The sequence below is a fragment of the Prionailurus viverrinus genome, chromosome D3, assembly GCF_022837055.1.
Source record: "Prionailurus viverrinus isolate Anna chromosome D3, UM_Priviv_1.0, whole genome shotgun sequence".
Taxonomy (NCBI): Eukaryota; Metazoa; Chordata; class Mammalia; order Carnivora; family Felidae; genus Prionailurus; species Prionailurus viverrinus.
The window spans coordinates 67,546,352-67,560,503 of record NC_062572.1 but is presented as its reverse complement, the minus strand read 5'-3'; the positions used below and the strand labels follow the sequence as shown (position 1 = coordinate 67,560,503).

The following is a 14,152-nucleotide window of genomic DNA, read 5'->3' as shown; positions in this document are numbered from 1 at the left end:
AGCAGGCTCCAGGTTCTGAGCTGTGAACACAGAGCCCGATGCAGGGCTTAAACCCACGAACTGTGAGATCATGACCTCAGTTGAAGTCAGACGCTCAAGAGACTGAGCCACCCAGGTGCCCCTGAGATGGAAAACTTCTTAAGGGCAGAGCTCATGTCTGGCTGTCTTTCCTGTCCTTGTGCATACAGAACCTGCATGTTGCATGAACAAACATTTTCTTTTACTGAAGTAGCTTTTCCAAAGGAATTCAGCATTTTTCAATGATCTTTTTTATCTAAGTTTATATCTGTGACAAGAACAGAGGTAGGTATAAAACTCTGTTAATTTTGGAAATTATAAATACTTGTTGATTGAGATATCTGGTAGAAAAGATGTTAATTTGTAGACTATCAGGATGTATTTGGTCTGAGTGAGCTGCTCATTCCCCTCGCTCTTAACCTGCTGTCATTGTAGGTCTGGTTTGCCTGGACAGTACTGAACATGGAATCCATCTTTGAAGAAGACTCCCAGCTCCGAAGGGTCGTTGAAGGGGAATTGGTTATAAACACTGCTTTTACCCCTGACCAAGCTCTGAAGGTGCAAATAGCAGTTCTGCATTTGAGTGGGAGAAGGTGGTTCTCTGATAGATTTATCTATAGCTTTTAAACTTCTCCGTTTTCTTTCGTTGTAAATGTTTAGAAAGCACAGTGTCCAAACCAGTGCTTAAAACTGTATAACTGAAGTGCATCCTTCTTTCCAAGGTTTATTTAGCATGAAGAGCCACATCGTAATGATTGAAGGCTGTGTTTTTGCGTGTGTGGAGGGGATTGCCATTGTTTTACAGCAATTTCCAGTGTGTCTCATGTGCCTTAGTCCCCCGGAGAGCTTGTTAAAAATCAGATTCCTGGATCCAAACTTTCGAGATTCTGAGTTTCTAAGTGTGGAGTGGGACCAGGAATTTGTTTTAAAAACTCCCTAGCTGATCTGTAGGCTCACTGAAGCGAAAGAACACTGGGATAAAGCTTTAGAATGTAAGACCTATTTCAGGGTCTTATAATACAGATTTTGCTTTTGGGTTTCAGAGCCTGTCATGGAGTTTATCATTCTGGAAAGTCCTTTTCAGATCTAAGTTTTTAAGAGATTGATAATGTTTGGCAGTAAAACTGGCTTTTGGTTTTCCTATCATTCTGCTCCCTTCCACTGTGGCGTTTTATGTGCAAAGGCCTGGAGAGGCACAGAAATGAGATAAGACTAGGTGATGTGTAAGACACATTTCAATCTGGGGGCCTGGGAAATGTTTTGATGGAAAAAAAACCCCTGCCCCATATGTTTTGCTACCAAGGAGGTTAAAGTATTAGTGGGCCGGAAAGGTCAAGGTTCTATGACTTGTTTTACTTACTGAATTGAAAACAAAACGTTCAGTGTTTTCATTTGGATCACTTACAAAGAGCAGACTGTTTGGAACTGCGATCATGTCATGGTTGCTCAAGGGCCCTCCTCTTTTGTAGAAAGCCCAGGCCCAGCTGAAGCTCCCCATCGTCCCGTCCCTCCAGAGGCTGCTGATTTATCGCTGGGCCCACCAGGCCCTTGTCACTCCTTCTGATCACCCTCTTCTGCCTCTCATCTGGCAGAAGTTCTTCCTCCTGTATCTTCACCGCCCAGGACCGCAATATGGGTATGGTACCCCGTGTTGTTGTAAGTGTCTGTGAACCTGTTCTTGACTTGGCACTGCTCTGATGCTCTGTGTCCTCCGCCGTGGCCTGTAAGTTAGAACCGTTCTTCGACCTACGACTAGCAGTGTCCCTCTCTCCCCTGTTTCACACTTATTAGACTAGACCATTTTTGAGTTGAGGGTATCTCATGGCAGCTCTTTCTTTGCCATCCCCTGTACCCAATGGGGTGAAGACAGTTCCAGATACCTGGAACCAGGCAAGGTGTAGCGTAGAGCCTCTAGAGCTGCAAAGGGAGGGAAACTGCTCCACACAGGCTGCTTGTGTGACTCTTGGGAGCCCGTCCAGGCGGACTGCTGATGGGCATGACAGGTGTGAACAAAGGCCTGGCTGTGCCCGGCAGCCCTTGGGCTGGGAGGTGTCTGCCATTTCCACTGGGTCTGAAGGGACTCTGGTCGGCTGGAACTGTCCACTGTTCCCGACCATATTCTCGGACTCCAGCCCAATTCCTAGCTCACCCTCACTCCCTTAACTCCGTCCATTGGAACATACGGATGTTGGTTATTGGGCACTTCTGTTTTCTACCAGATTGTAAGTTCTTCTAGAGCAGAGACTGTCTTTATTCAGTAACTGCTAAGTGGTGGTAATACCTTAAATTTGTGTAGTATTTCATTCTTTTTAAAACTGCTTTCATATATACCGTGTTGTTGGAGCTGCATACTAACCATTGAGGTAGAATAATAGGTATTAATTCAGTGTGGGATATTTATAACCATTGACTTGTTAATTGATTGTGATTTTGTGCCACGTAGATCATGTTGTGTTGATCTTGTAATCTATGCTTATATTTTTTAAGGTTACCCATAGATGGTTGTATTGGAAAAAGGTTTTTTCAAAGCCCTGCTCATACCAGTTTGTTGAGAGAAATGAAGAGGCGCCTGACTGAGGTGGCCGACTTCCACCATGCTGCGAGCAAGGCCCTCCGCGTTCCAGCAGAGGGCAGTGAAGGGCTGCCTGCTGGCCAGGCTGGCACCCCTGGTTACCTGACTTCCCCAGAGCTGCACACGGAGCTCGTGAGGTGGGACATGGTTATTTAGCCATTTATGCTGTGGTTTGCAGCACAGGTACTGTGCCGGAACAGTTATCTGTGTTACAGACTGCCGGGTGCTGTTCTCTCGGCCCCGATAGGATGTGGAGGGTGGCAGTGACCAGGTTTGCGTCTCGTCATGCTTCCTTTTTAAGTTCTTCATGAGAAGAAAGTCAGCAGTGTGGATCTAGCTTTATCAAGTGCCCGGAGTCCGAATGGAAGGCCTTAAACCAGAGGGCTGATATCCTCTCTGTTTCTCTGTGTAATACTAGAAACAAACCAAAACAATTGATCATAGCAGGTAAACACCTAGTAAAGCCTGCTAGGACACTTCTTTAAAGGAAATTCATGAGCAAGGCAGGGTTCTTTAAGTGAAGTCCAAACACCTCTAGGAATCTGCCTGGGGTAAGGTAGGATCTAGTAATCACCCAAAATTGCTTCTAAAATCGGGTACAGTATGTGTGTCCCCCCCCAGACGTTAAGAACTCTGGAGTAAGGTTGGTCCCTTTCACGCTGTTCCTTTACCTTTCATTTATAAGCTTTCTGTAAACCAGGTATTAGTCTTCTAAATAAGACTTAATAAAAATGGCTTCTAATAATTAGCCCTGAATGCAAAATGTCTTGGTGAGGAAGCCTGGGGTTTTGATCCAGCACTGAGGCTTCAGGCTTGCTTGACCTAAAAGCCCTTCGGGCTATCTTTCAGCCTTTGGAATGATTTCTGCCCTCATCTTGCCTGCTTCTTGAAGGAAAACTTACTTTTAGCCAGGCTTACGCCATGGGGAGGCTTAATCTTTGAACGTTTAAATCAGCCAAGAAAGTTTGATGTGCCCTTCCGCCTCTCTTAAATCCCCCTTCCTTTGGCATGTTGGTAAAGTAGCCATCTAGCTGCATCAGAAGCTGGGAGAGAGCTCTGTACCGGCCTCTTGCGTGTGAGAGCCTCAAAGTCCTGTCCCTGCCTCTGTTCCTACGCAGACTGCCTCAAGAGGTGAAGGAGGTAGTTTTCCATGTTACCGAGCAAAGCAAAGCCATGCCGCCTCCCAGACCCCACCCAGCAATTTGGGTGCCACAGATTCCTCTAGTACCTGTTGCTGTAAACAACTGCTTAAAATACCAGTGATCTTAGCTCAATGGACTGTGTTCCTTGTAAAAACAAAGGAAACATCATTAATTTTTTTTTAAAGTTTCTACTGGAAAATGGAGATTTTTTTTTTTTCCTTTCTTTTTTTAGCTGGGCTTTGTTCTGTTCCTTCTTAATAGGAGCAAGGTGTACACATGCTTTGAGTCCTCTTTGTGCTACCTTGAAGCGGGAGAGCGTCATTGAGCCTGAAGCTGGCAGGTTTTTCCATTGTAGTAGTTTAAGATGGCTTTTAATGTCTTCTCTAAAAGATAGAAAATGTGTTGATTTGAATGTTAGTTAACCTTTTCCAAACACTGAGGCTCACCGACTGGATTGCCTAGGAAAGAAAAACTCCAAATTCAGATCCTAGGTCTGTGTTAAAATCACCTTCTCTGGTTATTTTTTCCTGTACGTTGTATTTACCCCTGATTTAATAATAGAGTTCCCAGAGCCCTTTCTTTACAGCCTTGTTGTAGCAATTACCGCATGAGATCGTAAGATTTGTGACCTCCTCCCCTGCTCGCCCGTGAGCTTCTTGGGGGCTGTGGTGGTGGTTGGAAGCATTTTCTGTATTCTGTGCTTTTTACTTTTATGTAGTAGTGACAGTGTTCCTAGACATGTAAGAAACGTCATTTGCCTGCATGTCTTTTTGTATTTTATATAATTACGTTTTTTTTTTTCTTTTAGGCTCTTCAATGTATATATATTATGGCTAGAAGATGAGAATTTTCAAAAAGGAGATACCTATATCCCTTCTCTACCAAAGCATTATGATGTTCACAGGCTAGCAAAAGTGATGCAGAACCAGCAGGTGATACTGCAGTACTGTCTCTCTTAGCATATCTGTGATAGAACATGTCACAGTCATAATCTAATGTTAAATCCACTTACTGATATGGAAATGGGTCACTGGCATGTTCAGGAGGTGCAGTTGGGGTACAGCCACTGTGGAGGGCAGAGGATGCCAGATAGGTGAAGAGTGGTTACATCGTTAAAGGCCATGTATGCCTTCCTAAAGAATTTGGATTTGTGCCAAAGTATTTGTTTGGAGAGCCGTTAAAATAATGTGAGTCATTAGATAAATGGGTGAATTTAAAATACGTTGAAGAAGAATCAGTAGGATCAGGAGGAATTTTAGATTAGATACACAGGTGGGATTGATACTGTCATAGGATTGTTTCGATATACAGGACAGCCAGACTTCTAGAGTGGGCAACTAGAGATACTGTTTACAAAGATAGAGGATACTGGAAGAGGAGGTGCCACAGGGGCTTCAAGGAGAACGGTGTACTGGGCATTTGGTAGGGAGGGAACACATAGGTCTAGAACTTTGGAGTGGGGCAGTGTAGGAAATATGTTTTTTTTGTTTGTTTTTTTTACTTAAGTCCGCGTTAGGTAGCATATGGTGCCATACTGATTTCAGGAGTAGAATTTAGTGGTTCATCACTTACATATAACACCCAGTGCTCATCCCAACAAGGGCCCTCCTTAATGCCCATCCCCCGTTTAGCCCATCCCCCACTCACCTTCCCTCCAGCAACCTTAGTTTGTTCTTTGTATTTAAGAGTCTCTTACGGTTTGTCCGTCTCTGTTTTTCTCTTATTTTTGTTTCCTTTCCCCTATGCCAATCTGTTTTGTTTCTTAAATTCTACATGAGTGAAATCATACGATATTTGTCTTTCTCTGACTGACTTATTTCGCTTAGCCTAATACACTCCAGTTCCATCCATGTTGTTGTAAATGGCAAGATTTCATTCTTTTTGATCACTGAGTAATAGTCCATTGTATGTATGTGTATGTGTGTGTATATGTATACACACACCTCCACATCTTCTTTATCCATTCATCAGTCGATGAACATTTGGGCTCTTTCCATACTTTGGCTATTGTTGATAGTGTTGCTATAAACATGTACCCCTTCGAATCAGCACTCCTGTATCCTTTGGATAAATACCAGTAGTGCAATTGCTGGGTTGTAGGGTAGTTCTATTTTTAATTTTTTGAGGAACTTCTATACTGTTTTCCAGAATGGCTGCACCAGTCTGCATTCCCACCAGCAGTGTAAAAGGGTTCCTCTTTCTCGCATCCCCGCCAGCATCTGTTGTTACCTGAGCTGTTAATGTTAGCCATTCTGATAGGTGTGAGGTGGTACCTCATTGTGGTTTTGATTTGTATTTCTCTGATGATGACTAATGTTGAGCATCTTTTCATGTGTCTGTTTGCCATCTGGATGTCTTCTTTGGAAAAGTGTCTTTTGCCCATTTCTTCACTGATTGTTTGCTTTCTGGGTGTTGAGTTTGATAAGTTCTTTATAGATTTTGGATACTAACCCTTTATCTGATATGTCATTTGCAAATATCTTCTCCCAAGGAAATACGAGTTTAATGGTAGTAGAGCATCTAGATTGAGAGGAGGACTGAATGGAGCTAGGGCCCCAAGGCATAGAGAAATAAGGCTGAGAATACGGAGCCATAGTAGCAGGAAAAATAAATAGGCAGTCATGGACTGAGATCCTTTGAGCGCAGTTCTGTGTTCATCCCTTTTTGTCCTCTACACGCCACGGCCTTATCTAAGAATCTGCGTGTAGTGGATGACTGGTCAGTGTTTTTAAAAATATTAGTCATAGTGTCTTGGTTCTCTGATAATTATCTTGGCTCCCCATCATCTACAGAATTAATACCGTTCTCTTTTTTTTTAAGTCTTTGCCATTTGATTTTATAGCTCCAATTTTTTTTTTTTTTAATTTTTTTTTTTTCAACATTTATTTATTTTTGGGACAGAGAGAGACAGAGCATGAACGGGGGAGGGGCAGAGAGAGAGGGAGACACAGAATCGGAAGCAGGCTCCAGGCTCTGAGCCATCAGCCCAGAGCCTGATATAGCTCCAATTTTTATCTGTAGTTCATGTTTAGTGTTGTTCTTTTTGTGGTTTTCTGAGACATCTCTGCTTACCTATCTTTAATTCTCAGTATTCTTAATCATTAGCCTCTGTCAACAGTTACTTAGCACAGAGGCAGACAAGGTGATAGTGACCCCACTGAAAGGAGATGGGTGTGCACAGTAGGAGGGAGTGGTACAGCACCTCCAGCAGTTGTCTGGTGCTTCTAGGTTTCAGACTTGTGGTCAAGATGACTTTGGAGTTCCTCTCCTGAGTCTGGAATGCCTCGTGCCATGGTTGGTTTGGAAGTAATGATTTAGGACTTCATGGCAGTGTGCCCATTACAAGCCAGAGATTTGTAGGTTTAGAGGAATCCTTTAAACACTTAAGATCAGAAAGAAAAAAAAAATCATCCACAAAACCATAGTCCATAGCTGATCACCTTCCTACTATTTGGTACAGTTTTTAATAATCATGGAGAGCTGACATTTCTTTTCATTAAAGACAGTCTCCCATTCTAATAATATGTATTGATCATCAAAGTGAAGCATGTAGTTCAAAATATGCAAGATAGTTTATTGGAGTGTAGGAAGAGAATACTAAAACTTCTATGTTTTCTCATTTTATTTATTTTACCTTTTATAATAAATTCAGTCATACAGAAAAATAGAATAGCGTAGCACACATGCTTTTCTCCCCCTGCCCACTGTGTACCGGGTGTCTAATTTTATCTATAGCCCGTTCACTCCCTTCACCATATTATTTTGGAACTAATTCTAGAAAGCATTTGATACATGAAGATTTCTTTTTTTTTTTTTTTTTTCAACGTTTATTTATTTTTGGGACAGAGAGAGACAGAGCATGAACGGGGGAGGGGCAGAGAGAGAGGGAGACACAGAATCGGAAACAGGCTCCAGGCTCTGAGCCATCAGCCCAGAGCCTGACGCGGGGCTCGAACTCCCGGACCGCGAGATCGTGACCTGGCTGAAGTCGGACGCTTAACCGACTGAGCCACCCAGGCGCCCCTGATACATGAAGATTTCAAAAGATGAGGATTAAAAAACTATTATAACCCAATAGCATTTATATCTGAAAAATATTAAGAGCAGTTTCTTAGTATCAAATACTGAAGTTGGGTTCAAATTTCCAGTTACCTCATAAATGTCATAAAATTTTTATTTTTATTTTTATAGTTGAATCAGGATCCTCATTTTGTAATTGGTTGACAGCTCTTATAAGTCTGTTTGATCTATCACTCCTCCCTTATTCCTTTTTCCCCCTGTAGTTTGTTGAAGAAACTGGATCGTTTGTCCATAGAGTTTCCCCAGAGTCTGGATTTTGCAGATCGTCGTAGTATGGTTTAATATGTTTCTCTGTCCCCTGTATTCCTGTAAATTGGTATTGGGACCAAGGGCCCAGATTCTTTCTAATCCAGATAGTTATTTTCAATATATTTGTTACCTATCTCTTTAAAATTTCTGGGTTTTAACTTACTAGCTCAGTAGTATTTGTATGCAGTGTATAAATATACAGTTGGTGGGGCCATTAAAATTATTTTTTCTGTTCTTGGTGCATAATCAAACTCCTGCAAAGATTGCTAGTATCCATTTTAGAACATGATCCTTCTTAACACTGGAGAACTTGGTATGGACCACCTCGTGCTGAAACTTTCTGGTCTACCTTTTAGTTAAATATATAATTTTATATGTGAATATATGATTCATCTGTGAAAGTTCAAGTCCTATGTGAATATATGATTCATCTGTGAAAGTTAAAGTCCTATGCTTTAATTCTAGGATCTGTGGATGGAGTATTTGAACATGGAGCGCATACGTTATGAGTTCCAGGAGACTGTTGGTCTGTGGACACAGGCCACACTTGAGTCCCATTCGCCGCCCTGCAGTTTGTCAGTGCAGCTGGACTTCACTGATCCTTTGTTGGGTGAGCTGTACCACCATCATCCCCCTTCAGTGAATGAATGAATGAATGAATGAATGAATGAATGAATGAATTGAGGGTTAAGGTTTACACAGTGTATGCCTCCAGTGAGAATTGTTTTTTTAGAAGTTCATTGTTACCTTGTCTGCACCTTAGGGTTAGGTTCAGCAATGCGTGAGAGAAAACTTCAAAACAGTAATGGTTTACATAAGGTGCTTTTTCTCCCATAAAAGAAGTCTGGAGGCAGGCAGTTCAGACAGTAGCTTTAGAGTCGTGGCCTAAAATGTTGCTTGAGAGAAACTTGAACAAAGTCAGGAGTCTTTTCCAGTGATTAACATCCGACTTTGTTACTTTCTGTGCAGAGAGTAGTTGTTCTAGTGGAAAAACCCCAGCCATATGGGACGATCCCGTACTTGACCTGTTTGGAATGTTAAATTCCATCTGTTTGGGGTGCAAACAATACAGGTCTTTTTATGCCAACTAAAATCGTGGCTATTAAATTTTCTTTTATTTTTCTTAAGAACAGAAAATGGAATGCTACATCTGGAATGAAGTCGGAAATTCATAGTAGCTCCTTAAGTATTTGTTGACTTGATTTATTGACTTGAAATTTCCTTGACCTCTCCTGTTCCCTATTACCTTACTGTTGAAAAGAGGCAGGTATGTGGCAGCATTTTTCTTCCTGTGCTCAGTCCCCACCTGCTGTATGGTATGTGTATAGTGCAGTGAAGAGAGAGGGTGGGAAGATAGGAATTTATTGATTTATTGGATACCTGTGTGGTCAGCTCTGTACTAGGTGTAGAAATACAAACATTTAGATTGGATTCACCACTATGACCCCATGTGCAATCTAGTGCAAAGTTGGATGGACAGATTTGCCATCACTTTTCTCATATGGCACCTGGTTTCTTATTTGGATTCCATTTATTGAGTGAATGAATAAGTGGATGAGTGAAAGAACGACAATATGACTGTATAATGTAAGTTCTGTAGGAGTTTGTGTCCATGCCTTTGTCCATTTTTTTTTTTTTTCAACGTTTATTTATTTTTGGGACAGAGAGAGACAGAGCATGAACGGGGGAGGGGCAGAGAGAGAGGGAGACACAGCATCGGAAACAGGCTCCAGGCTCCGAGCCATCAGCCCAGAGCCTGACGCGGGGCTCGAACTCACGGACCGCGAGATCGTGACCTGGCTGAAGTCGGACGCTCAACCGACTGCGCCACCCAGGCGCCCCGTCTTTGTTCATTTTAACTCGACTGGTCTCAGCCCTCCTGGTCAAACCTTGGCCTAATTTAAGATTTTTCCACTCAGCCATATTCCGTAACGCCCGTTTCTTTTTCTCCTTTTCTCTGAAGTTTATCTGGATGATTGCATTAAACTCTTAACAGGACCACCCTCCCCGTCCCCCCATCCGTTGACTGGTGATGGCTGCCATCTTCGTCAGACTTGCTTAGAGAGTTTGCTAGATCCCCTTTACGCTAGTTTCAAGTCCACACACTTGAGCATGTCGTGTGAGACTGTCTAGGGTAATAATTTAAGATCGTGAGCTTTGACTCTTTAACTCTCAGTAAGGAAGGCTGTTTGAGGCTAGGAGTTGTGTTTAATCATACCACATGCTCGTGAGCTCCCGACTCCTGGTAGAATATTAGTACCCCGGTGGGGGCTCCCTCAAAACTAGCAGGTAACGAAAGATAATGATTTTATTCATTTAGGCCACTGATGGTTTATGTAACTACTCTGTACATCTTCAACATTTTTCTCGAAGGTAACCAGCCAAAGCGTTGCACTCAATTAGTATGTTACTACCTAGTAGTAGCCTTTACTCAGTAAACGCGACTTAATTTTCTTTCAGCTAAAGAAAGGGTTTTAAGCAACTTGCGGAAGCACGAGGCTCCCCAGCCTCCCCTTGATCTGCACCCAGTGAGGCCTCCTGTGCCAGTCATTTCCTCGGCTGTGCTCCTGAGTCAGAAGGACACCACCCAGCTGGTGCGCACAGACCTGAATCTGTTGCAGCAGCAGGCCAGGTGAGACCGTGTGACCTCCAGGGTCATGCCCCTGTGCTTGCTGCTGGGACAGCTTGGATGCTTTAGTACCTTGAAGGGTTTCCTCATCAGCGTTCTCTCCATGAGGATGATTTGACCAGGCTGGCCCAGTCAGGTACCTCAGTTAGCCAAGTTGTGACAAGTCGTTCGGTTTCATGTTGAAAATGCGTGGTGCTTTCACAGACTAGGAATTTTACATTTCCTGTGGTGGCATTTCTGTGGGCCAGCAGTGCCAGCCAAGTGTTTCTTAAGCTTCTCCTGAGGAGACTTTCTGATACTGAAAAGATGGTATTAAAAGGGTAGGCAATGAGATTTATTTTCTTTTGTCACTGCTTTGCTCCCTAACTCTCCATATTCTTTAATAAATTGCCTCAGGCACTTGATTAAAATGCGGGAAAATCATTTAGTGCTCTGAGTTAAAGTAGATACAGAACGATTAACTCTTTGTTTTTTTTAAGTGTTTATTTTTGAGAGGGAGAGAGAGCGTGGGAGGGGCTGAAGGAGAGGGGGACAGAGGATCCCAAACAGGCTCCGCGCTGACCACCCCATGCGGGACTCAAACTCATGAACCGCGAGATCATGGCCTGAGTTGAAGTCTGACACTCACCCCACTGAGCCATCCAGGCGCCCCCGGAGCAATCAACTCTTTAAGGTTTTGGTTCCAGCTTGCGGTCTGGCGAGAAGGAGCGGGTGTGGAGTGAATCTGTTTGATGAAGTAGAAGAGTCTAATCTTTGCGAAGACACTGGGAATCTATCTCTTACTGGCTTTTTTTTTCCTTGGCTGCTCTTGGTCCAGGCATTGATGGTGTGCACGTGCATACAAATGTGCACCCCCGCCAGTGTGTGCACACACATGCCTACACAGTAACGTAACCGTATCAACACCCTTGTAAACAGTTTTGTCCATCTTTGACAGTTCAGTTTGAGTTGCTAATACCGAAGAAATCACTGGTGCTTACAAGCAAGATATCCTTTAGAATGCTTTAATTAGGATGGATTCTCATTTGCTCTTGTATATTTAAGGGTCCATGTAAAAAACATCGTTAGTGTAATACAGATTCTAAATGAAGCTTCGTTCCTGGCTAAAAAGTTGTCCCACTTTTCCTTCCTTTTTAAAATTTCTTAAAAAAAAATTTTTTTTTTTCAATGTTTATTTTTGAGAGAGAGACAGACAGACAGAGGGTGAGTAGGGAAGGGGCAGAGAGAGAGGGAATCACAGAATCCGAAGCAGGCTTCAGGCTCTGAGCTGTCAGCACAGAGCCCGACTCAGGGCTCTAACCCATGAACCGTGAGATCGTAACCTGGGCCGAAGTGGGATGCCCAACCGATTGAGCCACCCAGGCGCCCCTAAAATTTTTTGTTAAGAAAAAGAGAGGATTTGGGGCGCCTGGGTGGCACAGTCGGTTGAGCGTCCGACTTCAGCCAGGTCACGATCTCGCGGTCCGTGAGTTCGAGCCCCGCGTCAGGCTCTGGGCTGATGGCTCGGAGCCTGGAGCCTGTTTCCGATTCTGTGTCTCCCTCTCTCTCTGCCCCTCCCCCGTTCATGCTCTGTCTCTCTCTGTCCCAAAAATAAAAAAAAATAAAAACGTGGAAAAAAAAACTTTAAAAAAAAAATAAAAAAAAAAAGAAAAAGAGAGGATTTGGGTAAGGCTGGGCACACACCTTTGGTCTTTTGTTACTATAGGATACTTGGTCTTGATGCTCTCTGATGCAGGCTGGGGGGAACTGGAAGCCTTTATCACCTACCGTGAAACCTTTCCGAAGCCTTTCTTCTACTTCCTGATGATGTTTTTCAGAACTGCAGCTCTTCGAGAATCTCAGCAGGTTGCCCTGGATAGTGAGCTGTTGGACACAATGCCCAAGCAGTATGTTAATAGAGAAGAACAGACCACACTACATTTGGAGTGTAGAGGCAGTAGTGGTAAGAAATGCCAAGGAGCAGCAGTTGTAACAGTTCAGGTAAGATTGTTTAAGCTTCTTCTTAATTCAGAGAATTTTTAATTGAGTCCGTAATAGTGGCATATTGTTGAGAGAGACTGAAAGAAGTTTGTAGCACATGATTCACATCCTGAAACACTTAATACATTTGGGGGGGTGAAGACCCACACAGAGCTGATCATGTATTTCCGTAAGTGCTCGTGTGTTCAACAAGGACAGAAATTCAAAGAAAAGCATAATCACTGAGAAGATCCTTAGAGGGTTTTAAATTGATCTTCAAAAGACTTTGATGATGATGGTTTGGATTCTGTTAGAAGGAATGTGGGAATGGAGTCCTCTGAACAACCATTTAGGGGTCAGTGGCTAGGTCAGCCTACTTCAGATTGTTTTTGGGTGTGGTGGTGGGAATTCACATTGGAAAGGATGATCACTTGGGAGCTCCAACTGTGTGCTGTGGTCGGTGGGGAGCCACTGAAGACAAACGTGGGGGGGGACGTGTGGAAAGCAGGTCAGTTGGATGGAGCCTGCCAGCAGGCAAAGGAGAGACGTGCAACTCCGAGATTAGGAATTCAGCTGCCTCTTAGTGTCACCTTCTTGCACTGGAAAAACAGGCTTAATTAAGTTGGGTCTGTGACATTGAAAGGACTTCAGAATGGAGCTTAACTTTAGTCAGCACATCGTAGCACTTGCTTTATGCCTGACTCTGTGTAAACACTCTATAGAACTTATCCTCACGGCATCTCTGTGAGGTGGGAATTCTGGTTATCTTGTTTCCAGACGGGGAAGTAAAGGCATAGAAAGGTTAAGTTTCGTACCCAGAGTGACACAGCCACCGGGTGACAGAACCAGGGAGACCTGGGCAGGCTGGCTGCAGAACACAAGCTCCTTACTCGCCGCACCCTAGTCCTTCTGCGAGAGACTTCGGGTCCCCAGAGCTGGGGAGGAAATGCTCAGAGGTTGGCTACCGCATTTGCACAAACATAGCTCCTCTTTTTTTGTTAGCTTTTAGAAATCAGGGAAAACTTATTTTACTGACTCTTGGTTGTCTTTCATAAATTTCTTTTTGTGCTTCCTCATTTGAGCAGTTTTGATGTATTCTTCATCAGTCTCCTTGGGAGCCTGTTTTCTCTAAAATGTCTTCTCTGAAATAACTTATACACTTGTCTTTTTCGTTACCTTCATAATTTGTTTTTGATAAAATAACATATTTGTATGCATCTAAAGTTAAGAAATTTGACATGGGATGTGAGACTCCCAAACACTGAGAGAACATCTTTGGCCAGGTGTTTTATAAAGTTAATTTTCTTTCAGTGTACTTTTCCCCCAGTTACTAATGTTTTAGTAACACTAGGTGGGAGCATTTAAAAAGGATCACTTGCTAAAATAATGGAGCTTGGAGATAAGTCTGCTGATTTAGGACCGAATTTGATTTGGTGCAAAAAAAAAAAAAAAAAAAAAAAAAGAAAGAAATGTATCAAGTTCTAATTAAAAAGGGTGTCTTAC

The 14,152-nt window shown here is 43.0% G+C and overlaps 1 protein-coding gene across 1 annotated transcript in view; it reads left to right on the top strand.

Moving 5' to 3' along the window:
• The window catches only part of EPG5 (ectopic P-granules 5 autophagy tethering factor), a 108,149-nt gene that overhangs the window by 47,797 nt on the left and 46,200 nt on the right, over window positions 1–14,152 (top strand). Inside the window, exons 21-27 of the mRNA XM_047827040.1 lie at window positions 454–576; window positions 1,488–1,654; window positions 2,506–2,727; window positions 4,541–4,664; window positions 8,527–8,671; window positions 10,522–10,693; window positions 12,508–12,670. Coding sequence (XP_047682996.1) covers window positions 454–576; window positions 1,488–1,654; window positions 2,506–2,727; window positions 4,541–4,664; window positions 8,527–8,671; window positions 10,522–10,693; window positions 12,508–12,670 — 1,116 coding nt within the window. The remainder of the gene's footprint in view (window positions 1–453; window positions 577–1,487; window positions 1,655–2,505; window positions 2,728–4,540; window positions 4,665–8,526; window positions 8,672–10,521; window positions 10,694–12,507; window positions 12,671–14,152) is intronic.